At 39.5% G+C, this 27,409-nt stretch overlaps 1 protein-coding gene across 1 annotated transcript in view; it reads right to left on the minus strand.

Annotated features, from left to right (window-relative positions):
* GABRR3 (gamma-aminobutyric acid type A receptor subunit rho3) overlaps positions 1-27,205 on the minus strand; it is a 47,903-nt gene extending 20,698 nt beyond the window's left edge. The window contains exons 1-6 of the mRNA XM_074363231.1: positions 26,845-27,205; positions 17,206-17,324; positions 10,324-10,391; positions 6,058-6,281; positions 2,645-2,727; positions 1,470-1,610 (exon numbers count right to left, since the gene is read on the minus strand). Coding sequence (XP_074219332.1) covers positions 1,470-1,610; positions 2,645-2,727; positions 6,058-6,281; positions 10,324-10,391; positions 17,206-17,324; positions 26,845-26,969 — 760 coding nt within the window. The 5' untranslated portion in view covers positions 26,970-27,205. The remainder of the gene's footprint in view (positions 1-1,469; positions 1,611-2,644; positions 2,728-6,057; positions 6,282-10,323; positions 10,392-17,205; positions 17,325-26,844) is intronic.
* Positions 27,206-27,409: the final 204 nt, after the last annotated feature.

A 27,409-nucleotide genomic window follows, 5' to 3' on the forward strand; every position in this document is an offset into this window, starting at 1 on the left:
TTTGTAACTTGAATCTATAGGGATCCAGAACAATTTTTTAAGGTGCCTTGGATAAATGTTGTCACAGCACAAAAATATCTGTCATGGAAAGGAGTATATCATTCAGGCCCAGTTTTGAATAGGTTTTCTATTTTGACACACTTTCCTGATTGATCAATCCAGATGCTGTTTATTGAGCACCGATCACAGCCCAGGCACGTTTCTGGTGCTGGGGAAGAAATGGTGAACAAGGCAGACAGATCCCTGCAGCCTCTGTATCTGGCCCTCAGACAATAAGGCAGTCACACAGAGACGTATTTCAGGAAGGGGTAAGTGCTGTGAAGACAGACACAAATTGGGGATGGTGAGGAGGGAAGACTCTTCTAGACAGGATGGCTAGGAAAGCGTTCATGGAGGAGATGATATTTGAACAAAGTCCTGAGCGAAAAAGGAGGAAGGAAGCTGGTCATAAAAAGATGGCAGAAAAGCATTCCAAGCAGAGAGAAGAAAGGGCTAAAACAGAAGCCCTGCAGATGGAATGAGATGGGTGTGCTTGAAGGCAAACAAGAGGCCAGAGTGGGGTGAGCAGGTATGGTGGAGGGGCCAGGAGTGGCTGGTGAGGTCAGATTGACCGTAGATGAAGCCAAATCATGTAGGGACTTGTAGGCCATGGTGAGCTTAAATTCTTCCATAGGTTTGATGGAAAAACACTGGAGGGTTTTGAGCAGGAAAAAACCCATGCTTTTTATGTTCTCAAAAGAATACCCTGTCTGCTGTATAATGAGTAGCCTGCAGGGGCTGAGTAGAAGCAAGATGTCTAGTTAGAGGTGGTTACATGAGGAAGACAGAAATGTGACCAGATGGTTGGTCCCTGACTTTGGATGACTTGACTTAGGATTTTTTGACTTAATCATGATGTGAAAGCAATACACGTTCAGTAGAAACTATACTTCCAATTTTGAATTTTGATCTTTCCCTGGGCTAGCGATACTGTTTCATGACACTGGGCACGGACAGTGAGCCACGGCTCCCAGTCAGCCCCACGATCGTGAAGGTGAACAACCGATATGTTTACAACCATTCTGCACCCAGACAACCATTCTGTTTTCCACTTTCAGTACAGCACTCAACAAATTACAGGAAAAAGTCAACATTTTATGATAAAATAGGCTTTGTGTTAGTTGATTTTGCCCAACTGCAGGCTAATGTTAAGTGTTGTGGGCACGTTTAAGGTAGGCTATGCTAAGCTATGATGTTCTGGAAGTTAGCTGTAGTAAATGTATTTTCAACTTAGGATGGGTTTATTAGGAGGTAACCCCATTGTAAGCTGAGGAAGATCTGTCTTGGAAAGTGGAGAGGCTGCCTGTAAATGAAGGATGATGTTTTTGGCCAAATGGGATGCTTGTTTGGACTTAAGTCTTTCCACATGTGCTTTGCAAATGATAGATGCTCAATAAATGCTGATGAATTGTCCACATAAAATACTGTACCTGTACTGCTATAGAAAGCAAATCCACTGGATGCACTGAACTCCTCGATGAAGAACTGAGAAAGGGAGATGTGTTCATCAGTATTTAGGGACTTGTTTCCATGTTTCCAGTACAGCATTAGATCCTCCTCATTGTAGGCATCTAAGACAGGACAATAGCATTCTTGTAATTAGAATAGGATCTTGTAAGTTAGTTCCCTGAGTTCTATGACCCATGTTTTATATACTTCTGTATCCCCAGGGACATGTATACAATGTCACATATATATCAGGTGCCAAATATGTTTGCCAACAGACTGATGATACTCACACCTTCAAAAAGGAAAAAAAAAAACCCTTCAAAAATTAGACTCTGACTACTGACATAGTGTGGAGACTTTTCTTGTGCCCACATGATGCATTAAAACTCTCCAAAGAGCTGCTCCCATGCCTGTGTGCACTAAACAATGTCATAGCATCACTTCTCAGGCACAGGCCTGACCCCGAGTCTTTAGGCTCCTTCAGTTCTGTAGCTCTCTTGGATGAAATTCCAAAGTGAGCCGAGCTTGTAAAGAATATTTTTTTCTAAAATCGATAGTGTTATATAAAGTTTATAATGGATTTGGGGAGAGGCGTCTATGTAGGAGACATTCATTGAGATTCCCAGCATTTTACCCACATCATGAAAAACTGCAGTCAGCTTTCAAGATGTCATGTCAAAAACAGCAGGTGGGTCAAAGTTATTGACAGGGAGCCAGCTTGGTTCTTTGGCAGGACTTTGATTAGGGGGTCTTTGTGTAGAACTGGACTTTTCTGGAGAACCCAAGAACACTTAATGGAAACTTGGGATTCATATGGGAACAAAAATTCCAGAGCTTTCCAAATCTGTCAGTCTATGTTAATAATGTTAGTAAGAATACACTTTTCTAGGGAGATGTCCCTTTAAAACCATTGTGGAAACCACAGAATATGTAGTTATCAAAGCATTTTTTCCTTGAATCTTCTATCTTCTCATTTGAGAGAAAATTTGCCATCATCCTTAGTAGAAAACAAACCAACCACACAGCTGTTTTGGATAAACATATTTAACTTGTATGAAGATGTTTAAATGCTTGTTAAGAGTGTGCGCACTTATATACAAGTTGTGAGGGTGAGTTCCAATCACGCATACTCACTCCGTCAGGGAGTAGCACTTACAGCTTTCCAGTTCAAGGGAACAGTTTTGAGCGTCAAGAGGAAACCTGCTGAAATCCATAAAGCACATGGCCGAAACAGTTATCCTATAGAAAAAATGAGAAAAAGAAAACTGCAGATCATTTAACTACATGGTCAAATAAACCATGCAGCATTGAAGCTTTCCTATCGAATGCAAAACAGGCATTAGCCTCTTCCATCCAAGTAACCCATGAGGAAGCGAACACAGGAAGGTGGGTGATTTGCTAAAGACACAGAGTTAATGAGTGAATTCCTGCTCTAATAATTGCTTCTGATCTCACCACTTCCTGGTCAGCTTCGTCTGTATTTTCTGGCTCTGATGTTTTCAGAAAAACACACTTCAAAGTTAGAAGATTTTTCAATAGATTTAAATATTTTCTACCTTTTGGAAAATCCAAACTTTAAATGGTTTCCAGCAATAAAGAGCTGGAAATGGTGGTCATAAAAACCTTTGGGTAAATGTTTCTTTCACAAAGCAAGTTTACTCGAGGAAATTATCTTTCCAGGAGTGAGGGGAAAACCTGGAGCATTTTCAGTTATAGACCTATGTGCAAAATGCATAATTCAGGTGCTATTAAGTCAAAAGGTTTGCATATTGATTAGGAATTATTTTTTCCCCAAATTTTATGTCCTCCTAGATTTTCCTGGCTTGGCTTCAGGCAGAGGTTGCTGTACTATGGTCCTGCCTCAAAGTAGAAGCTTTGGTATCTACAATAGCAGATCAGAGGTTCACAAAAGGCCCCTGAGCAAGTCTGCAAAAAACAAAAGCAACAGCTGCTCCTACCCCTGGTGCCCCCAGGTTAATCAGAGAAGCAGAACCTTTTTTTTTTTTTTTTCCTGCCGGGGTTGAATTCTACTGCCGATAGTTATGCAGCAAAATGCCAGGTCAGGCAGGTGTCTGGATGACTGTGCCACAAAACACACTCATCTTGACATCTTCCTGGTACTTTAAAGCTGGAAAGGACTTCTGAAGTCTTTGAGTCTACTTCCTTCAGAGTACCTGTGAATAAATTAACAACCGAGGAGGTCAGATAGGCACTGTGAAAGAAAAAATTATTCCTGACACTTGTTAAAGAATGGTAAGGCAGACTCCATTTAAGAGGATTACTATATATTTTTTAAATAGGGAAGAGAGATTGGGCTCAACTCCAAATATAACAAGTGGAAATTTATAGCGAAGGAACAGGGGGTTGGGGGTCAGTGGATGGAAAATTACCAAGAGGAAACATCAGGGGTTGGGGGGTTCTGGCTAAATGGACCTGAGAGGATTCTTGCTGAAGACGGGCCAGGGTGATCAGCTATCACCTGGGGTTTAGGGGCAGGGTAGGTGGATGTGGAACCTCATCAGATACAGAGGGTGATCAGACGTTGAGAATGGGGGATTCTGGCTAAACTAATTTGGTCAAGGAGAGAATCGCTGTCCGTAGACGGTGTGAGAACCCAGCCTGAGGCCATGTGACCTGGCTCTGGGCTTGGACTGGCTCTGCCGTCAGCTGAAATCGCTGAGTCTTTCTGTATTCGGGATCTCCAAGACCAACATCAGGTTCAACAATTCACTAGAAGGGCTCACAGGACTCCTCAAAGCTGTTAGGCTAACAGATGATGGTTTACTGCAATGAAAGAGACCAGCTAAAATCAGCAATGAAGTAAGGTGCACAGGGCAGGTTCCAGGAGAGACCAGGAGCGAGTTTCCCATTGTTTTGTTCTCGTGGGTCTATGTGGACGGCGCTTCTCTTCGCAGTGATGCATGACAACATGCAGGGAAGATACGTGAGCCCTGGGGTCCAAAGTATTAACTGAGGGTTGGTCACACAGTTATGGCTGACCTTAGTCTTCAGCCCCTCCCGAGGTCAAGTTGATACCGTGTGGCTCAAGGCCTCCAGTAAATAAAGACACACTTATCAGGCAGGACATTCCAAGGGCTTGTAGGTTATTTCCCAGGAGCCAGGCAAGAGCCAAACATTTCTTTGGAATGTGTAGAGTAAAGGACAACCCACTGAATCAATTCTTTAGTGGATATCCTCTCATCAAAATAATACAAAACAGTAGATTCCTCGGCCAGATGGGGCTGTCTTCTTCTGATTCCCTAGTGAGGCTTGACTCCAACACTTCTTACAGTCCTATGTTACTCCTGATTTAAAAGTCCTATGGAAAGTAGTATTTTCCTTTAATAGCACTTTTTAAAAAAACATGGGCAACTTTTATGAAATGTCTGGTAATAGCATCTTTGTACTAAAGTGAGCAAGGTGTTTTTGATGAACAAAGAGACTCGGTATTGCTTTCCCGTTTCCACTGTAACAAATTACCATAAAATGTGGTGGCTTAAAACAACAGAAATTTATTCTCTCAGAGTTCTGGAGGCCAGGAATCTGAAATTACTATCACTGGACTGAAATCAAGGCATCAGCAAGGCCCTGTTCCCTCCAGAGGCTCTGGGGGGAGGTTCATTCCTTGCCTCTTACAGCTTCTGGCAGTTGTCAGCATTCCTGGGCTGCTGGTTGCAGGGCTCCAATCTCTGTCTTCACGGTCACACTGCCTTCCACTCCTCCACTTGTGTCACATCCTTCCTCTGCTTTTCTCTTACAAGGATACTTACGGTTGCATTTAGGTCCCAACCAGATAATCCAAAATAATTTTCCTATCTATCTCAAGATCCTTATTGTAATCACATCTGCAAAGATTCCCCCCCCCCCACATAAGGTAACCTTCACAGGTTCCAGAAATTAGGACATGGATATCTCTTGGGGAGCTATTTTATTTTCAGTTTACTACTGAATCTTTCTGGGATTTCTAAGACATGCAAAAAAAAATTGAATTGCTTGGATTTACCAAAACTTTTTGGGTTACCTAAGATAAGCCACTTAGTATGCACAGGACTCATTAGGTTTAAATAAGATATGGTATATTAAAGATGGAGGACACCCATGGCATAGTGTCAGAACAAATGTTTTAAATTAAAAATTTTTTTAATTTTCAAAATTTTTTAAATGAAGAAATTAGGGGTAACCTGGATGATGACTAGATCTTCCTGTGAGAAATGGGGATAGTTCACAAAATTATTTAGTTAATCCAAGATTCCAAAATGGCTTGGTGGGGTGCAGGGTGGAGTGGAGTTGGTAAGGAGGAAAAGCAGTTTTGTGTACCCATAAAATTGACTCTTAAGGATGTCCATAATTCTCCAATATATGCCCAGAGTGGGTACAGTTAGAATAGGAAACCACTCTTTAAAACCTAGAAATTAGAACCAAGAGAAAAATCACATCTTCTGCTTGCCCCCAAGCTCTAGCATGACTACATACAGCAATACTGTGAGTTTAGCCTGAAGTGAGACCCACCAGCTGTGGTGTGGATGGTGGGGTATGAGAAAGCCAAAGGCAGCAAACAGCGCTCCTCACCTGGCACTGAACAGGACGTTTCCATCAGGGTGTACACGCAGCATGATGTTCTCCATGGTTGTATCATGGATGAAGGATCTTTTAGAATGGACAAAAAAGATATCAGGCACCCAAATCCTTTTGATTAATCTATGATCAAAGGTCATGCTTTTGTTGGTTTTGCTGGGAAAGGAGAGCCTTTCATCTTTCCAGTAATGCCTGAGATAAAAAGTCATTGTAAAGTCCTAGGCAGAGAGAAAAAGAGACACGTCAAAGCCAGTAGGAACACAGTTCAGGATTACCAATCAACCCTATTAGTCTCGACTGGTTTCCACGGGTGTTAATGACTTATACGTGAATAGCTTCTATTGTATTTTCAGATTTAGATTTAGAATGAAGCTACTGAGCTTCAGTTACAGAGCCTCTCCCTCACCTGGACTCTGGTGAATGTTGAGAGTTTCTGAAAACTATCAAGTAGTCAAGTTGGTGAAAGGAAACAGGTTATAAGTGGAAAGCATTTCTACCTAAGCATCCTGGTAAATCACCTAAAGAGATCTCAGAAGAAAGGGACCTGAAACCCCATGGCCTAGTATTTTATTTTAATTTCTTTTCTCACTATAAATACATACTCACTTTTATACTTGATTTTGTATCTGTAAATTGATATTGTGTTTGTTAAAGAAGACCTCCCCACGTGGGAGAAGCTACAGTCCCACAAAAACCTGGACACAGCCTTTACTGCAGCTGTTAGTGGAAGGCATGTTGTCAGAGGTCCTGGGACAGAGACACTGATCTCCCTCAGCTTAAGAGACGAAATGAATACCATGAAATGGTGGTCCTGAAATTCAAGGGTGCAAAAGAATCACCTGTGAATTTGTTAAAATGGCACATTCCCCAGAAGCTAGTTCCCAGAGACTCTGGCCCAGTATGGCTCAGGGATTTCAATTGTTAACGTGCATTCCAGTTGTAAGGAGGCAAGGATGAGAAGAAAAAGCTGTGTTAACATTATTTTAGCAGAAAAAAATCGGTTATGTCAATAATTTGAGCTCTGTTTGACTCTCAGATGCTACATTTAATGTTTTGTTTGTTTGAACAGAAACTTTCTTATCTTGGTCCAAGTCACAGGTTTGGGTAACGACAGTGTACTTCACCTTTCACAACTGCTTACTTCTTACTGTCATTTATTTCCCAGCAATACTCAGTTTTTTTTTTCTTGAACTAATACGTATGACAGAACTTTGACATTTATTATATAAGCAAAGGGTAAATCTCACTAAACCACAAATAAGTCATCAGGCAACAGTGAGCTCCTTTGTTTTTCAGAATAGAGGTATATTGTATCATTGTTCTGGGTTAATCTGGGAGCACCAGGCATATGCAGTTTTGGATTAGGGTAAGGGTGAATAAACAGAATGATTCATCCATCACCGAAACACCATGACACAGGGAACTGTGTGGGTTACCGTATGGATTGCTTTAATAAGCATATATTTAGAATCAGACACTCAGTATGATCTGAAGGGCCCTGGCAAATACTGAGCCTGTGAAGGCACGTGGCCGACACTGGTGCCTGTCAGTGATGTATGAGCATCACGGCTACTTGGCACCATCATGAGAAGGAGGCTGAACAGCATGTTGGGAGGAGAGCAGGGCGAAACTGAAAGGGATTGAAAGTGAATTCACGGTGGGGCAAGGGAGGGTGGGAAAGTGATAAATGAGAAGCAAGAGAGGCCAACACTGGGGGTCACTGATAATTAGAGAGCATTTTCAAGTTGGGCGTGGAGAACGCAGTTGTTTTTGCTGATACTGAGTACCAAGGCTGACCTTAGTCAGCAGAGAGGGATGAGGTCGTTTTAGGGGCTGCGGGGTACAGACAGTGAGAAGTTTAGATGCAAACTGGGTCATTCAGGGATGACTTCGCGATTATATCAGGAGAGCGGAACTGAGAGCCTACTTCTGGAGCACAAGATGCTCAAGGAAATATCAGTAAAAGCCACTTTTGTTCGGAGAAGAGCCAACGCTTTCTAACCAAGGCATTTTCGAGTAGTTGGTAGTATTGGTGCTTAAAATGAAGGAAGTTTCATTAAAGGCTTGATATTGAACTGAAATAAATATTGACTTAGATAATGACAGGGACCAGAAGGACATTAACTGAAGATTAAAATGAGATGTCGGATCATAGAGGATTTTGCTTTGACTTTTCTGGACTTTTTATGTGTTATAATTTTTCTTTTAGCTATCACTCGGATCGTAATGACTGGTTAGAAGAATCACTATCAATAAAAATACTAAGTGTATATATGAAAAGGTTATTTGATCTTTCAATTAAGTAATTTATATTTTTCTAGGTCCTGCTTCCTTAAGAGAGCCCTACTTTATTCTCTCTCTTTAAAAAATTTTTATCTTTAATTGCGGTATTTGCATACTAAAAATAATATAATAGAATCTAAATTTCAAAACTGAATTCTATGGAAAACACTATATATAAGCTACAATTCATATACCAAAAATACTTTTATTCCAAAAAGTACCCTAAAGCTTCTGAAAATTTCACAAAAGCCTACATGTAAAAGATTCCAGAAAGGGGGGTGAAATGCAAGGATTAATGTGCATAACCATGTACACGAAATGACTAGGTTGTATAAACAACAAACTAAACCTTTCCAGATGGAAAATAGAGTTTGAAATGAAAGTAGTTCATACCCTCTCTAGTCACGGAGGAGGTATTCCCTGGTTTTATTTTTGACCCCCTCCCACCTCAAAATGAGCTTCCATAGTCAAAGTAGAAAATGAAAGACAATAAGCATTTGGCCAAGGGTTGCAACCCCAGATGACCCTGGGCACCAGGGAGGAAACATCAGTGAATAAAGCAGGACGAATGAAGAGGAAAGCCAGGCATGGTTTCCAGGGCACACTGCAGGGCACAGGCCCCCCGGGATGGCTCTCACAAACTCCCTAATGCTTTGTGGGGAGGTGGGAACAAAACTAAATTTCGGACCAAAGCCAAAACTGATACCACCACCAAAACCAAAACATACTCAGAGCTGCATCTTACCAGTTAGTACCCGTGAGAGCCCTTGTCAATAACAGGTGCTCACAGTGTAGTCTGATAGGAAATAAAAGGAATGCAATTACAGGAGATGATGGAAAAGACAGCACAATTGAAGAGAACAAAATTAGGAGGAAAGTGATTCAAATGCAAGAATATACACCAATTAGGTAACAACAAGGAAATGGACATTGTAAATTTGAAACTATAAAGCACTTTTTATTTGGCATAGAAAAATACTAAAATGGGCTACACAAAACTCTAAAACATGAACAAATTAATAGAACAGTAGAAGGTAAAAAGGAATTCCATCTATAATGCATGTGATTGTGCGCGGAAGCTAGTTGTGGTACGAAGCACTATTTCTTAAAGTAAAATCTCAATAAGACCTGGAAACGTTTTAAATGAAAAATGGTTCTGGTAATTATGTAGACACGGTGGTTCTAAAGTAAGAATAGAGAAAATAAAATGGGGAAATTATGGTAGTGGATATTAAAACATAAAAATAGCAAAAATGGTAAAACTGAGTTGGGGGTTAGGGAACAGGAAACAAAAAAGTAAGGCATGCAATCTGCCAAAGAAGACAGAAAAAGGCTAAAAGGAAGGTTGAATATGGTAACAATTGGTCACTTTAAAGTTTTAGGGACAATGGGTTTAAGTAATACTCCATAAAAATGACAGATATTCAAAATGAAAGAACAGCAGTCTCTTCTAGGTTTCTAGAAAAAGAAAGGAATGGACAATATTTTCTTAATTTAACTTGTTAGTCCTATGAGTTTTTAGAAATCCTTTTTTTTTTATCCTGCTATTATTTGTCTACAGATAAGCAAATTTAGTATCGACTGAGATATTTGGAAAGAGTCCATCCACCCAGGTTCAGCTGTCTATCATCTTACGGTTTAGGACTCATGGCTGTGATTTCATATTTCACATATATTATGATCATCTTTCTTCTTGTACAGTTGTTCCTGGTTCATGTCACACAGCTAAATATACCACGATGTCCTTCAGTGCTCCACCACCGTAAAACCATTAGAAGGAAAAGAGGGAAGGAATGAGAATGGAAAACAAGGAAAGAAAGAAGTGAATATAAGAGAGGAAAGCAACTTCCAATTTATTAAGCAAAGTAGGAAAAATAAATAACATACACGATCAAGATGATCTATTAAAACACCACTGATTTTGACACCGTTGAGACCCTACCCTTTCAGAAAAAAGTGTCTCATGGAGAAACTTACCATGTTAACCTCGGAAATGCTGTCAATGCTTTCAACCTGGACATCTATACCCACTGGCACTGGAGATCCTTCAGAAAGAATAGATAATATAACGAGGAATCAAGGTTATTTTGGAAACATTTAAAGTGAAGAGAGGTCAATGTTGCAAATGAATTATTTCTCAAGTTTTAACGATAAATCTCTCCATTATTTATTGATATATTAGTACACACTCAGAGCAGTGTGTATTAATAGTAGTAATAGTAGTGTGTACTCAGGAGCAGAGTAGTCCTGAAGTTCATGACTCTGGGAAATGTGGGAGACTTTTTTCTCTCACCAAAAATCAGCCTCTTTCACTTGGATGGTGCACAGCAGGCTAGAGGAACACACTGCTATTCCAGTGCTACACAGGGATGCCGCGCATTCAGAAGTGTCCCTTCCCAGATCATCAGTAACCACAGCCTGCATTTGGGACGAAGCAAACGACCTGAGAAATGCATTTGCTGAGAGTAACCTGAAAGTCAGAATGAGAGCAACTTCAGACAGACAACTGCTGAGATTGGTTTGCAGCTGGGTGTCACAGGCTCTGGTTCATGGGCCCAGAGAACAGAGAATCCAGGCCAGACTGAGACCAGGACACTTCCTTGTCACACCTGAGGGTCTCACCGGTTCTGTGTGATGGGATGCTGATGTTAATAACTTCACTATTTAGTATTTGTATGTGAAATTTGATGCAGATATATATTACAATAATTTATATATTTATACATAGAGTCTTCACATGTTTTCTTTCCATGGAGAGCAATTCTCAATTAAATTTTATAGTCCCCAGTTTAAAAATACTTTCAACTCCTTGTTGAAAAAACAGAAATCTTGCCTAGATGGATCCCAGGTGGCTGTGTCAATCAAGATTTTGGGATTCAGAAGGGTCAGGCCAGAAAATCCTCCTTCCTTACTGAGCTAATTAATGTCTGGGTGTACCACATGTGACATATATGTGCATATAGGTCAATAAAGCACCTAATCATTGTGTTTTAAATGTACAACACATTATAAAATGAGACAAGCCTCGCCAGTCCCTGTCCACCATCTATGAGTCCCTCCATTAATTGGCTGACATGACCTTCTCTTTATCAACACAAGCTCCCTTTTCTGCTCCCTAAGTCTAAACCTTCTTACTTATGAGGACGCAGCTGGCCTGTCACTAGAATGTATCTCTGCTTCAGGCTTTAGGAATACCTCATTTGCATCTTAACCACCAACTACTTCCTGCCATATTGGACCAATTACTTTCTACAACATTAGTAATGACAGTTCTATTAAATATTTATTTAATGATAATTATGATTAAGCACTGACTTGGGAACAGCTTAATATTATTCCTGTATTGATTTCAGCTCTGATGCTTTTATTTTGTTTTGTTTGCCTTTTTTCTTGAATTGGTAGAGATATCAAAATAAAAATTCATGGAAAGATCTCATGTCTGGCCCCACACAGCCTTTCAGGATGAGTAAATCTTCCCGTTAACTCCAGTACTCTAAGGGACTGAAGGGACTGGAGAGGTCTGAAAGAGGGAGCAGAATGTCCTGGAGAAAATTCCGGCATGTTAATACCAGACTGGAGTTGGAACTCAGCTCCACAACTCACCTGTGATCTAGGGTCAGTAACTTCTCTAAGCTTAGCTTTCTTGGCTATAAGATCTGAGTAGTAGTACTCACCTTGGAGACTTATTTAAGGACTAGAAATAATACTCAGTTAGTACTCGATAAATGGCACAGAATGTTACTGCTACTGAAATTCAGCCAAACTGTGAGTCTGCTCCTAGGACTGCAAACCATAATTCCCAATCCTGCACTCAGACATTCAGACAATCAGTCCACTCTTCATAACAAATGATCCAGTGCCTCTCAGAGAGAATCATGACTTGTGAGTAGGACCCAGTTACCGATGACTATCCCTGCAAGTCTGGGGACGGTCTTATAAAGCCACTGTACAAGGACACATTCATGCCACCACTGACAAGCACCGGGCCCTTGAGGTTATTTGAAGGCTGGTCTGACAGTGGTACAAACATGGCTTGTCCTTTAGCAGTGGATTCCTGGAAACATCTTAGATTCTTCTGTCTTCTCTCTGGTTTGTTCTAGTCTTGTGGGGATGAGCTCTTGCATCTTGAAGGGAAGTATTTGTCCTCAGATGCCATCTGACCTCATTTTTGTCTCCTTTGCATTCCACGGCCACATGTACCTTACTCCCGGGTCTAGGACTCTAACCTGTGCTCTGAAATTCTTGAGGACAGAGTGGAGGGTGAGGGCATGGAAAGGCAAGATGCAGAATCACAGCATTTTGGAGCTGGATAAAAGCGCCAAAGAACATTCTTTCTATAAAATAGGAGCTGAGTCCCAGAGAGGGTGGCGATAAAGCAGATAGGTTAAAAATTATGAAATCTGTAGCCACAGAAACCTGAGTTAAAGCCAAACTTCTGTAAATCCTCTCTTCTATGCCTTAGTATGCTCATCTGTAAAACAGGGGAAATAAGTATATGGTGTGTGTCTAATGGGGTTGCTGTGAGACCAAATAAAAGAATGCATGCCAAGTCGTTAGCCAAACCCCATTGAAATGTCTTAACCAACTCGTTCCATATCTCTTGCATCAGTAATATATATAGCATGAATAATAACCATTCCATAAATACTTTTATTAATTCCCTACATAAAACATTTGGAATCCAGTAAAAATTAAATAAATGTTAACTGTTTTATGATTATGGCATTGATCTCCCAGGATCAATGACTAGGCAGTCGCAGAGACTTACCCTGCTCCCTTCATGTGTGAAGACAGGTGAGCAGTCTGGTTTTTGTGCATGCTGAGATAAGGAGAGCTAAGTAAAAGTTATTCATTTTATTTGTGTAGTGCATTTAAAATACTTGATATGTTATCTCATGTTATCATTACAGCCATTTTGTTAGGTAGCTGGGTAGAAACAATTGGAGCTCCGTTTGACATATATGGGAAGTCATGCTCAGAGAGGCTGAGAACTTGCCTGAAACCCAGAGCCAGTGAATGCAGGGGTACAGCCAGGTCCCTCTGGCTCCTGGTCTAGTCGGCCCGTTTGACAAGCAAAGACTAGACAAGTGGCTTTTACAACTCTAGCTTCGGTTTTGACTCAGTAGCCGGTATCTAGATGCCGAATTGATTTCACTTTAAAGAAACAAAGACATCATCATCTATAAGACTAAAACAAAAAAGCCCTTAGTTATGAGAGCTGTAAAGGGGAGGGAAAACATAAATAAAGAAAATGAGCTGCAATTTATAACCCAAGTTAAACAAAATGCTCCTCTAAATTTATATCCTCCTGTTTCTACATAATGAGTCAATTAATCTTCTAATGCTTTATAAAAGTAAAAAACACTGTGGTAGCAGCTGGTTTTAATGTTACAGCTAATTAGGAAAACATTAAGGCAAGAGAAGTGCTGAAGTTACATTTAACTCAAGAGGAAAGGAGTATGTGTGTGTGTTAGTGTTACAGACAAGTAGAAAGGGAGAGGAGATAAATTTAAGTCTGTCTTTAACAACCTGCAGTCTGATTTTCCCAGGAAGGCAAGTTTGAGAGAGCAGAGAATGGGTCACTGATATAAAAAGCTGTTATGCGGGGGGAAGGTATAACTCTGTGGTAGAGCACATGCTTGGCCTGCATGAGGTCCTGGGCTCCATCCCCAGTACCTCCATTAAGTTAAAAAATAAATAAATAAACTCAATTACCCCCAAAATTATTCTAAAAAAATTAAAAAATAAACTGTTCTCACCAAGACAAGAGGAGGTTAAGGAATATATTTCACAGAGCTACCAGACTGACACTTCTGACTGAATTTATGCATTTTTCTGCCTGAACTGACTGAACACGCAAGCCGTTTGGATACCATTTAGCCCCAGTCCACGATTGTCAGAAAAATTTCTTAATCGTGGGATGATTTGCCACCTGCCACTAAGTAGCACATTTCAATTGCATTTTTAAGAACCCCACAAAGTAGCCTCAGGGAAAAAAAAATTGTTTAAAAAAATGTTAACACGCATCTCTAACAGATCAGGAGAAGTGGAAATTTAAGGTCAATTTTATGTTTTCCTGGGGGATGGGGATGATATAGAAAAGGGAGAATAAAGGCATAAATGTTTTAAGATAAAAGCAGAGGGTCAGCTCTTAGTAATCTATGACAGTGCTTCGCAAATTGTAAAGTGTACTGGATTCACCTGGGGATTGTGTTAAAAATGCAGATTTTGATTCAGAAAACTTGGGGTGGGGCCTGATCGTCTGCGTTTCTAACTCGCTTCCAGGTGATTCTGCTGCTGGTCCTCGGACCACTTTGAGCTACAAAGTCTAGAGCGCTCGTTTCAAGGTCCAAATTCAAGGACAGTAATTTTTCTCTTAATCTTTCTGGCTTTTAACGGTCTAAAATAGGCCCATAAAAAGCCTTTCCTCTAGGACAGGAATTCATTTATTTGAGGAACCTAACCTGACAGGAATTAGGGCAGGTTTTTGAATTGCTGTTGAGGAGAGTACATCACTCTGAGCTGCTGAAGTCTACTCCAGAGGTGTCTATTTCAAACCATTCCTGTGAGTCTTGCGCCCTCTAGTGGCTTTACAGACTCATAGCCGGGCAAATTTAACTTCGTAAGATTTTCTCCGACTAAACGTTTGGTAGTAGGGCAAAGATTTTAGAAACTCTTTATAGAGACCAAGGTTCAGAATACCTGCATGATAGTCACAAGAGTATATTATCCAAAGTCTTGGTAAATTTGGTTAGGGGAAAGAAACAATCTATCAGGAGTAGTAGTTAAGGCCCAGACATCCGTAGGAGAATTGTGGTAAGAATGACACATCTGAGAAGTAGTGATGTAAAATAAAACAAAAACAAAAACAAACATAAACAAAAAACCCCCAGAAGATAAGGAAACAGACTTAAAAGTAAAAAACGCACACGTCTTTAAACTTGATTTATTCTGAGGCTTTTAAAATCTTAAATTAGGTTCAGAAAGTGTGAGAAATGCTCTGGAAAAACAAAAACATTTACACTCACCATGACTTAATCTGATGATGATAATCTGATTGAGTAGTTATCGAATGTGATTCTCAGATTGGCAGCATCAGTATCACCTAGAAATTTATAAGACATGCACACTGGTGGCCCCACCATATCTAGTGAATCTAGGCCTCTGTGGGTACAGTCCAGTGATATGTGTTAAGAAGCCCCCAGGTGCTCTGATGCTTGCTGAAGTTTGCATAGCTGTACACCAGAAATTGACACAACACTGTAAACTGACTATATTTCAAAAAAACAAAAGACAAATGAACTTATTTACAAAACATAAACCGACTTACAGACATAGAAAACAAACTTATGGTTACACAGGGGGGAAGGGGGTGGGAAGGGATAAATTGGGAGCTCTAGATTTGCAGATACTAATATATATATATATATAAAATAGATAAACAAAAAATTTATACTGTATAACACAGGGAACTATATTCAATATCTTGTAGTAACCTATGGTGAAAAAGAATATGAAAACAAATATATACATATGTTCCTGTATGACTGAAGTATTGTGCTGTACACCAGAAATTGACACAACATTATAAAGTGACTATGCTTCAATAAAAAAATAAATTAAATTTGCATCATTAGCCTAATAAAATCAAAATCAGACCCTTAGAGTTGCAACCCAATAGATTCCAGGAAATTAAAGATCAAAAACCAAACAACCCTCAACATAACAGCTACCTGATGTACTTCTTAACCTGTTAACAAGTTAGTTTTCTATGGTACCTACATGCCTGTTTGCTTCCCTTTGTCACAGACACAATATGATGAGTATCAAGTTCTCCCCACCCACTGCTGAGGACTTCAAGTATTAGTTGCTTATCAAAAAGTGGTACCTCTGGGGGATCCTGCTTCCTCACTCCCACACTCACTTCTCTTATCTCCACATCTCTAGCATGAAAAGCTGTCAGTTCAGGAATCATGGGACTGGGGGACCTTAGGTCACTGGCAGAAGAGTCAGGATGGATTTAGCAGTAAGGTAGAGAGTTCAGTTCAACTGGTTGATTTCACCACATCCTGTCTCTCTCTCGAAAACTTGGTACCCTCAGTGGTACTACTATGCCAGTTAAATAATCTGAGGGCAGGAAAGGCTTTGTTCCAAGGGCATCCATCTAATACGGCTTGCTTCTGTTCTTACTTGTCCTTGCATCTTGGTTCTACCATTTACTGCTTTTTCATGTCCTTGAGCAAATTTCTCAACCTTTCTAAGCCCCAGTTTCCACACCAGAATATGAAGGATCATAATAATGCCTACTTCACAGGGTCACCGTGAGGGTGGAATGAGGCGGTGCGTCAGAGGGCTTAGCACAGTGCCTGCCACTCCAACATTTCCATCAATTTTGGTTGCCAGACATGATAAGAAGAAAACACCTCAGTAGAGGTGGTTCACAGGGAGCCATGGCGTTTGGCATGCTAGTTCTTCCACAGAAGTCAGGCATTCCAGCTCACAGGAATAGCCAACATGATTTTATGAGTATTATCATGTAACCCAATATAACATTTTAATTAAAACAATAAGTTGCTGTATGGGCAGGATATATACATTGACTATTTTCTGAACACATTCTATTTATCGAACACCTATTTACAATAATATATATAGTAAAACATTGAGTCTTTTCGGTTAATTTAAAATGCATACATTATCAATGGTTATTTAAGAGAAGATCACTATAAAAGGTTTTTTGTTTTTGTTCTTTTTTAAATTGATGGTCTTGTGTTTTGGTTGCAATTGCTTCAAATTTTCAACTCAGTTCTGACAGCACAATGGCACACGGCACGAGAGTTTTGTAAAGACAGTACTCACCTCCAAATCCAGGTCTCATTGCAAAGTCATGGTCCTCTATGTGGAGAAGTTGCTTGTATTTCAGGGGCCACACTTTGGTGCTGTCGTCTTTCCTCATTCTAGTTTCTTGTTTGCTGTACCTTCAGGGGAGAAAAATGCTTTTGAGATATATATGCTTCTGGATATTTCAATTTAGGTTAGCTTTCTGTGCTCAACATGGTATGCTCTAAAATAGCCACATAAAAGCTCACTTTTTTCAGTTCATATTACATGTGACCAAAGATCCGCCAAAATTTACTCTTTATTATGTGAGGGTGGGGCAGGGAAGGTAAAAAAAATCTTGGAGTACCTTAAATGACAAACTGAGTTTGGATGTAATTACTGAAGAGCAGTGTTTCTCAGAATATGGTTTTTAGTAGGCAAACCTGGTCACTACCACCTGGGTGGAGGTGATCAAGGCTGAGATCCATAGACCCTATCCCAGATCAGTGAAAACAGAACCAGAGGAAACAGGGCCTTGGGATCTGCATTCAACGTGCTAGCTAAGTGGTTCTTGGAGTCACTGAGGCTAAACTACTTCTTGCACCAAGACAGTGAAGAAAGAAAAAAAAAAAGCCCTGCAAAATTGTAAATTGATGAACACAGTGTTTTACAAAGACAAAATATGCAAAAAGTGTAAGTGGAGGCTTAGATCAGAGGAAGAAGCCCTGCAGTAGATCCTGGCTCTTGAGAGAAGGCGATGGGAACGGACAGGGAGAGCAGCCGCAGGGGAAACGGATGTGCTGATGGCCGACTGGCCTTGACGGCAGGTACAGCCCTGAAGTAGGTGCAGCTTACTTCACTGCAGTTTTCTAGCACAAAGGCAAAGAGGGGTGGCCTGATGGGTGAGTGTGGAGTCCCAACCTGGGAGTGAAGCCTGCCTGCTCCCTGGTCTGTGAACTCGCTGGGTCTCACTGACTCATTTCCTATCCCGTGACACATACTTCCCAGCGATGTTATACGTGCAGCAGCAGAATGTCTGTGGAAGCCCAGCCCTTCTATAAGTGACAGGTAGCTGTCTTCTTGTCCCAGGTGCCCCAGACTCTGCTCAGCGCCTCCTTCCAGGAGAGCATGCCTGTCATCATCAGCAGCAGCAGTAACATGAGACACTTAGGAATCTACTGGGTGAATTCCAGTTACTCTGAATTTCTGATTTGCTTTTGCACAGATACATGTCTTCTTCAGAAAGTATATGTACCTTTTTTGTGTGTGCTCTTTTTTTATTGAAGTAAAGTCAGTTTACAATGTCATGTCAATTTCTGTTAGAAAACACATGTACATTTTTAACATACGACTTGCGGAAGCAATTTCTTAACTCAATAAAGTGACTTTGATAGTGGGAATTTCACATCCTGAAGCAGCTGGTTTAAGAAACATGTCCAGGCTTATGGGCACCTGAGATCACCCAGTGTGGTCTTTCAACAGGGAAGTTTCCAGCTGAAACCCTCAGAAATTTATGTATGTATTTTTGCCATTGATAGAAACAGGGAGGTTGGAGGAGCAAATCTGTTTTGGGTAGAAGACAAATGAGTTTGATCTGAAACATAAGTCATTTTATCCTATGAATAATGGAACACATAGAACTATTTCTTCCAAGGATCTCAAAGTAACTAGAAAACTTCTTTCAAGGAGCTAGGATGAACCACTTACTATAAAAGTAATAGCAGCTAGTTTTTATTAAATACCTACTATGTTCAAGGCCCCCCACAAGATGTTCTGTAAATATAATCTTCTTTGGCCTGTATCTGAATCACCACGTTTGCTGGACCCCCATGCCCAGAGTTTCTGATTTCATAGTTTTGGGTTATAACATTTGCACTTATAACAATTTCTCAGGAGAACTACTGGCCTAGAAGATAGTAGATATTTAATAAAAGCTAGCTAATTATTATTTTAAGAAAAATGGAATGTAACTTTGTGTGGAAACTCATGGAAATCTGTGAACTCCTTTGGTAACATAGCACAACAAAATGGCACATTTCTAACACTCTTTTCAGAAGCGTACATTTCCATGAGGTTGGAAGGGATAAATCTAATTAATAAGAATCCCAAGAACAATAAACACGGCCTGTGCTATGAAGGGTACTCCTGGCAGTGCCTGAAAGCACGTGCTCCTGTTCTTAGCTGTGGGCTCTTCTGAGGCCCAGTGCGATGTCCCATCTATTTATTTTTGACCTTATTTATACATCATCTACTTCTCAAAAAGGTTTATATGGCTTAGGTATCCTCTGAAAGAATTTCAAAAACCTCACACATACTTAAGTAGACATCAAACAATTTTTTTCACCATAAAATTTAAAATTACTTAATATTGATAATTTAAACTAAAACTTATATGCCTCCTTTTACTGTATCCCATGAACCTAAAATATCCACATTAAACATTTAAAAATAAGCTCTTTAAAAACCAGAAATTTGATCTCACTCCTTATTTTCTTGGAACTTTCATTTCCATTTTATTTCCTTTATAGAATTTTATCACCCCATCATGCTTCTTGGCAAGAAACTGTATGTATACATTGAAATGAACTTTTTTTAAAGCCTCTATGATGATTACAAATGGAGCAAAACACAACTTATACAAATGTTGATAAATACTTACTAAAAATATGAATTAAATTTTATTGGAGATGTATTTCTTAATGAAGTGATGGTACATTTCCCCCAATTATTTCATGCATTTGTATATGGATATTACTCATTGAATGTGTTACTTCTCGTCTTTTTGATAAAACCCTTTTTAATTGGTGTGAGGTGATACCTCATTGTGGTTTTGATTTGCATTTCCCTGATCCTATTTTTTACTTTTATAAATGAAAATATTGAAAAAGCTTGTTCCTATATGTAAGTACATGGAGTTTGAAGGAATGTAACTTAATTATTTAAATTCTTTCTTACTTATTTTCCAGAATTCACATTGTGGCCCATCATCAACAATTATTTCTAATGATTTTGTTTCCTGACAAATTAATACGTTTCTTTATTCAATTTTGTTGAAATCAAGGGAAAAAAAAAGGAAATCACCCAGTTTGGAGAAGGACGTTTTATTTGAACTAAAGTCATCTCCTATCTCAACAACAATATTTAAAATGGCTTCTCTGTACCCAGGAGGATTTTATACACTGGGGTAACACACAGTAAGATCTGAGAAGAGGGAGAGGTACGCCTTCGTTTAGCTAAATGGGACAGAGCAATCATTTCTAGAGGGAGGCTATAAAGGAGACAGCAGGCAAGTTTTCAGCTGGATCAGTTTTCAGAAAGAGGTCATAGAAAGTCAAAGATCCAGAAATGATTGCTTTAAAACTATCCACTCCCACAGGCCCCTCTGATAGCTTGTGTGTGCCCTTAGGGGTACATCATACTCTAGGAGTATGAGTGCCCTGTTTGAAGACACCTGGCTTATTTAAAAAATGACATATGTGGAAAGGTTGATAAAATGAAGACTAAAATAGAACAACGGCAAGAGAAGCAAACATGCTTCACAAGCGGGTTAACTTATGAAGGAGCATCAGATTTAGCCCAGAGATTTCTGGTCTGGTTCCATATATGCATCATTTTAAGCCCCTTTGTGTTGTCTGCCTTCTCCCCTTTCCTAGAAAAAAATGATTTTGTTTTTAGTAGTTACTGAAAGAAAGCTTTTGGGTAACTTCTGTCTGAGGAGAGGGTCTTCCGGATGGCTGAGTCCTGATGAGACAGAGCGAAGAAGAAATCTCAACTCACGGAAGAGTCTTACACTAGCATTCTTAATCTTTCCCCACAAAGTATTACGCACACTGCTTGAGAAATAGCAGGTTTCAGTCCAGGTAATAGTTACCATCTTTCTTTTGAATTAGAACCCTTTTTTCTGGATGAAACAAAGAAAACATATTTCTATGCTCCCAACTCTTGTCAGTATTAGAAACTCTAATTTTGTGAGGAAGAAAGTGGGACCCAGAGGGAGGAAAGGCTGGATTTTGAGTGGTTTCGGGGGAATAAAGGAGTTTTTTGAGGTGGACATATTAGGCAAAAAATTTAAAAGTACTCTAACTGTTTGAGGAAAAGCAAATACATCTAACTCATCCTGATGCATTGGTGTTTATTAAGTGGAAAGACAGAAACTCATTTTGAGTCACACTCAACTGGTTGCTTTACCAAACTGCTTTCGTAAGGGCCTATGCATTTGATTAGTTTACTAGGAACAGGACATGAAAACAACTAGGCCTGTTTGAATAGGCTGTTTACCCAAGGGAGGATATAATTAACAAACTTATAAAAAATATTTAACCTAGACAGTTAACAGTGAGATAACAATTAAAACTATAAATACCACTTTATACCTATTAAATGAGCAGAAAACAAAAAAAAAGTTAGCTGCTAAGGATATGATGAAATGGAAACATTTATACTTCGTAGGTAGCAATAAAAATATTGGTAAAACCCCTTTAGAAGTCAATTTCGAGAGCTATGAAGATAATTTATATGCTTTGACTTAGTAATTTAATTCTAGGAATATTATAATTTTTATTGGTAAAGGAAAAATTACATGCATGAAAATATTTATTGCTTTTATTTATAATAGTGCAAGCTTGAAAATAAATGTTCAATAATGAAGTAGGTAATTTTGGTCCTTTAGTTCAAAGTAATAGTATGGAGTGATTAAAAATACCATAATGATGTCTATGACAGTGTAGAAAATGCTTAAGAAAATGAAAAATAGTTCCTACACTAGGAATTATTCATACTTAAATTATTCATATTTAAATATGAAAAATCACATTGGGGAGAGCATAATCGAGATTCTCTGTATTTTTTTCTGTGTAAAAATCATTATTAGATTTATGCAATAGTGCTTTATGAATTATCTAGACCAGATTGGACTTGTCATCTAGGGTCTTTTCCAAATAAAGATCCAGCCGAGGCTTAGTACCACCTCGTCCCTGCATTCTCCTTGTCCTCCTGGGAGCAGGGCCTGCCATCAACACAGACATTTTCTCCTCAAACGAGTGCTGTTGTGAACCAGGGCACCTGAAGCCCAGCTTGTAGTCTCAACGTGGAGGCAAAATTTAAAATCCTTTTGTAGACTTATTATTTTTCTTTAGAAAAATACAAAATGTAGCAAAAAATGTTCTATTAGGCTACATGGAGGCAAATTCAAGGAATGCGGTAAAGTATGGGAAAATCAGTTGATTCGATTTTTGATCACAAAGAAAACCTTGATAATTCTGGATCCAAGGTCTATTTCCAGGTCCCAGATGCTTCTGAAACTTCTAAGAGAGGACATGGTGCATTATACGGAGCAAATCTTGGGGGTCGATGAAACTGCTCCTGAACTCGTGAACTCTGGGAATACACACCTGACGTTACTTAACGGCCAGTCTCCTATAAAGGAAATACCTCTGGAGAGCATTTCTGTGAATGAGCCACCAGATAGTGCCTGCTTGAGACACCACCGTTTCTATGACTTACTGGGTGCCTATCAGATCATGAGCTCAGTGAGGTCTCCATTTCTTCATCTGTGAAATGAGGAAGTCAGACCAGATTAAGAGATGGTCTGCAGACTGTTTGGATAGCCCATGTGGTGTATTAAATTGGAAAATTTCACATGAAAATATGAATTTTTCTTTTGAAAAATCAGAATCTGGCAAACACTGGGCTCAAGTTCTCTCATCAGAAGAGAAGGCTGAAACTGTCCAGCCACCACCCCCAGGGGAGCAGACTGCCTGTAGTTGCCACCGTCTCTGCCACTCACTCCCTCCTGTCTCACCTGCAGTAGCAGTTAAATTGCAATCTCTGGGAAACCCTTGGCTTTTACATTAGGTTGATATGCTGGTTAATTGTTTAACACATGGCTTTCCAGAAAAATTTAAAAAAGCCCTATATGTAGTGTTTGCTGATTTCCATGACATAAAAATACTTCCACTGTAGTTGATTTCAAGCTATGGATATGACAGAGATATGCACAGCCTATAGTGTAGTGAAGTGTAATATAATATAATATAATATAATATAATTTAGTGTCTTATTGTCTATAGGGGAGTATAGCACAGTATAGTGTAGTATTTCTACCACATAGATACGAGGTGTCATAGCCATAAATAACCTTGAAAACAACAGATCATAGTAAAATGGAGTAAAGTAGGAAGTGGCGAATTTTAAGTATTTATTACTTTCATTTTAAACATAATTTATTTGTGTGTTTATATAATTTAATTTTTAATAATGTTTATTTTTTAACAGCCTTAAAATTGAACAATTGGCTCTTGCAAGTGGATCTGAGCAGACTTGGGCACTCTGCAGATTATTCCTAAGGCCAGAGACAGTATGTGGTTCCTCCTAACCCCCGACCCAACACTTGCCATAGTAGGAGCACTCAGTACAATTGTTGAGAAAGAATGAATAAATAAATATTTAGTGAGTCTACTGCCTAATCCTCTTTGCAGCCCTAGGGAGCCAGATGTCTCCCCCACGCAAAACAGGAACATTTTCCCCTGCCATATTTACTTTGCTCTCCAACTCCTCCTCTCCCCCATTTTGTTTTTTAAGAAATAAAGGGAATCTTTGGATGAAAGATTTTTAAGATATTTGGATGAAAAACAGAATCTTTGAGCAAAAAGTAAAATTATATTCTGAATAAAAATAGTCAATAGCAAAGACTTCAAGGGCCTGACTAGAAAAATTAGCTCAAAATAATGTATATAAATGCAAGTTACTGTATATAAATATACTTATAAATTTTCAAAGAAAGTTGAGGGCTTTCTTCTATGTTCATTCTACTAGTTCTCTTGCATTTTGAAAGAGTAGATTGTTAATTCATTCCGTTATTACTTGTCTAGTTACTGATAATCAGACTGGGCATGTGGCAAAAAATGTCACAGTATTTATTCACAGACTAAGGTCTGAAGAATCCTGGGCTCCTTACTCTAGAAACTACATTATATAGTAATTTCAGCATTTTTGCTAAAATGTCTTAAAATCTACATGAGTGAGTGCTGAGTGACAGCTCAGAAATCAGCTGGCTGAATTACTCTGTTCACTCGGGAAAATGCCTGTCTTTCATCCTAAGTGGCTACTTCAGAACCAAGGTCTATGTTTTATGCAATCCCTCGTGTCCTAAAGGATTTTTTCTTTGAAGAACAAAAGAATCAGATATACATTTTAATGAATCATATTGTAGCTTTTCACTGAAAGGGGTACATCACTTAGGATATAAAGAAGTGAAAACAAACATGCTTGGCCTTATAACAAACAGGACCTTATGGGGCCTTCCCGGGGCAGAACTCTACCCCCACGTCCTCTGCCTACCTCTTGTTTATAGAAAAGCTGTAGTCTCCCAGGCCTCCTCTTAGTCAAAAATGCCTGGCTCAAGAATTAACGATTGAAAGGATGTGAACATGTAGTGACAAAAGTAGCAGTTGGGCCAGAAGAACTGGTAACAAGTTAAACAGTAAATCAGCCGTAGGGAAGTCACAGAATCTTTAGTTTCTCCCTGAAGTACACAAATAACAGTATCTGATGCACATTTCCTGAGTTGTTTTACAGACGCTAAAACCTCCATGAAATGGAAGAAATTAACTACTTGATGACCATGAGCACATAGCCCCCAGACCTACCGGAGCCTGAGGATTGATAATGTTAACTTCTGTGACACCGCCCTGTTATCTCACCATCAACCAATCAGAGAATTGTGCATGGGCTGATCACACACTCTGTGACTCCCCTCCCTTACCTTGCTTTTAAAAATGCTTCCTTGAAACCCATCAGAGAGTTCAGGTTTTTTGAGCATCAGCCATCCCAAACTCCTTGTCTGACACCTTAACAATAAACGCTGCACTTTCCTTCCCCACCCAGTGTTAACAGATTGGCTTTACTGTGTGTAGGAAAGTGGACCCAAGTTTGGTTCAGTAACAGTGCCATGGAGTAGAAAGCCTGAGTTTCCAGGCAAGGGGGTATAGCTCAGGGTTAGAGCATTTGACTGCAGAAAGCCTGAGTTTCCCTCTTCATTTAAACTTTTAAAGAAAAACATTTCCACCCTACCACAAAGAACAGGTGTTCTCCTCTTGTCCCTTAAAAATGACACCTAAAAAACATACATGGTAGATTTTTTCTGCAGCCACTCTTCCAATGACAGGGGACTGGTGAAATTAACTCCTGTGACAGTCTCCCTTCTCATCTACACATCCACCAAACAAACTGGACGAATCTACTGTTTGAGTAGCAGATGGTATTTTTAAGCAGTCTCCATTTGTTCAAAATTAGATAAAATATACCACACAGATGTTATAAGCAATCTGAAAAAGCATATAGCCTGGTTATACAACCCCACGTTTCCCAAGTATTGCTTGCCTAATTGCCTTGAAGAAGACTCAGAAAGTGGTTAAACTGGACAAGATTTCATAGCATCTCAGATCTGCATGTGGAAGCAGAAGCCCGGAAGGGAAGTATGAGAGGCAGTCCTTCATTTTTAAGAGCAGAGCAGAGATCAGGAATCTAGTGACCTCTCCCTCCCCCCACATCTCCCTCCCCCGACCTTGCTTTTGTTTTTGTTCATTAAACCTGAGTCTTCAGGAGGATTTATTAAATTTTTATGTTCTCTTTCGTGATCTTATTGTGAGTTCTTCATAAATATTCAAGATGTGAGGGCAATCTGGCTGAGACATATGTCACCTCACAAATGCCACGGTTGGCTGGGTGGTATCACTCACCTTCAGTCCTCAATTTCGCCTACTGGGTCTTTTTGGAAATCTTGTGCTTGTTGAAAAGGACAGACTCCCCCCAGGACATTCTTTGACCATTAAAGGTACATACGTAGAAAGGTGACTAATTGTTCTAGTTTGCCTGGGACTGAGGGGTGTCCCTGGGACTTTCAGTGCTAAAAACCACGAAGCCCCAAGCAAATGAGGAAGAACTGATCATTCTAGCAGTGGGCTGTGCCCCTTCACTAGCAGGTCCAAATATACTCTCCATTATTGATGATAAGATAATAATGGTGATGTAGTGACATTCAGGATGATATTTCAAAGGTGATTTTCAAAATGGAAAACTAATCTTAAAAAAAAAAACAACAAATGGCTTTAATGCCTTTCAGTACTGTCTCATTAATATATAGAACTATACACTCTGCAAGTACTTGACATTAGAAATTGGTGCTTAGACTGATGTGTACTCAGAGAAGTTCTGAAGAAACATTAAACATGTTGTTTTTTTTTTTTATAATAAATGCATTACTCATTGGAGAAATACATTACCTGGAAGAAGATTCACACATGAGCCCCTGAACTGTATTTTTTTTCCTAAAAAATTCAAATGCCAGCAGAGACCCCAAATACTGCTCTTTCCATGCTAACCAGAGGTGATTTATTTTAATGAGTTAATGCTATCTCTAGAGAAAATCAGTGCCACAAATTTGGGCTACTGTTGAAGATTTATTTCCCCACAGGTCTGAGGTGGCTAGTGAGGGAAATAGAGATTAACTTATGGCTATCTTTCGGTCATTAGGTTTGTTTGTTTGTTTGTTTGTTTGTTTATTTGTTTATTTATTTATTTATATAAGGAGGGCACTGGGGATTGAACCCAGGACCTTGTGCATGCTAAGCACGCACTCTACCTTTGAGCTATAACCCCCTCGGGTTGTGGATATCTTACCGGGTCCATTTCATTGAAGAGGAGCAGCACTGGTGGGGCTTCTTGATTTCAGCAGCAGCAAAAGCATTTGGTGTCAGTGTAATCCAGATGCAGGTGAAGAAGACCAATAGGGACGCCAGGATCATCTCTTCCAAAAGAAAGGAAGGTAGATGGATGCAACCAATACTGTTACCAATATTGCTTCTTCTTGTGTCTTTTAAAAAGTAATTAGAGTGTCAGGGAAAAGGCATCAAGGGAAAAAGAGAGACATTGCCTTCGATGGTCTTTTGTTCTAGTAGGTTAAGTAGATTGACATCACTTACAGGCAAACATCTGTCTGGATCGTCAGCAATTTAAGGAAAATAAAGCAGATTTTTTTCATTTTCAGTTTCCACCCTTTAGTCCCTCTTTCCAGGGGAGGTTCTTAGTGGGATGCTTGATCCCCTCCTCAATAAACTCAGCTGTGGTCCTCGGCAGACAAAGAAGTGAGGTCAGGCATTAAGTCCCCTTAATCCCACACAATATCATTTAAATATATTTAAATACTCAGCAAAGTAATATGCTTAATGAGAACGTAGATGATTAA

The sequence above is a fragment of the Camelus bactrianus genome, chromosome 1 (genome assembly GCF_048773025.1).
Source record: "Camelus bactrianus isolate YW-2024 breed Bactrian camel chromosome 1, ASM4877302v1, whole genome shotgun sequence".
In the NCBI taxonomy this organism is placed as follows: domain Eukaryota; kingdom Metazoa; phylum Chordata; class Mammalia; order Artiodactyla; family Camelidae; genus Camelus; species Camelus bactrianus.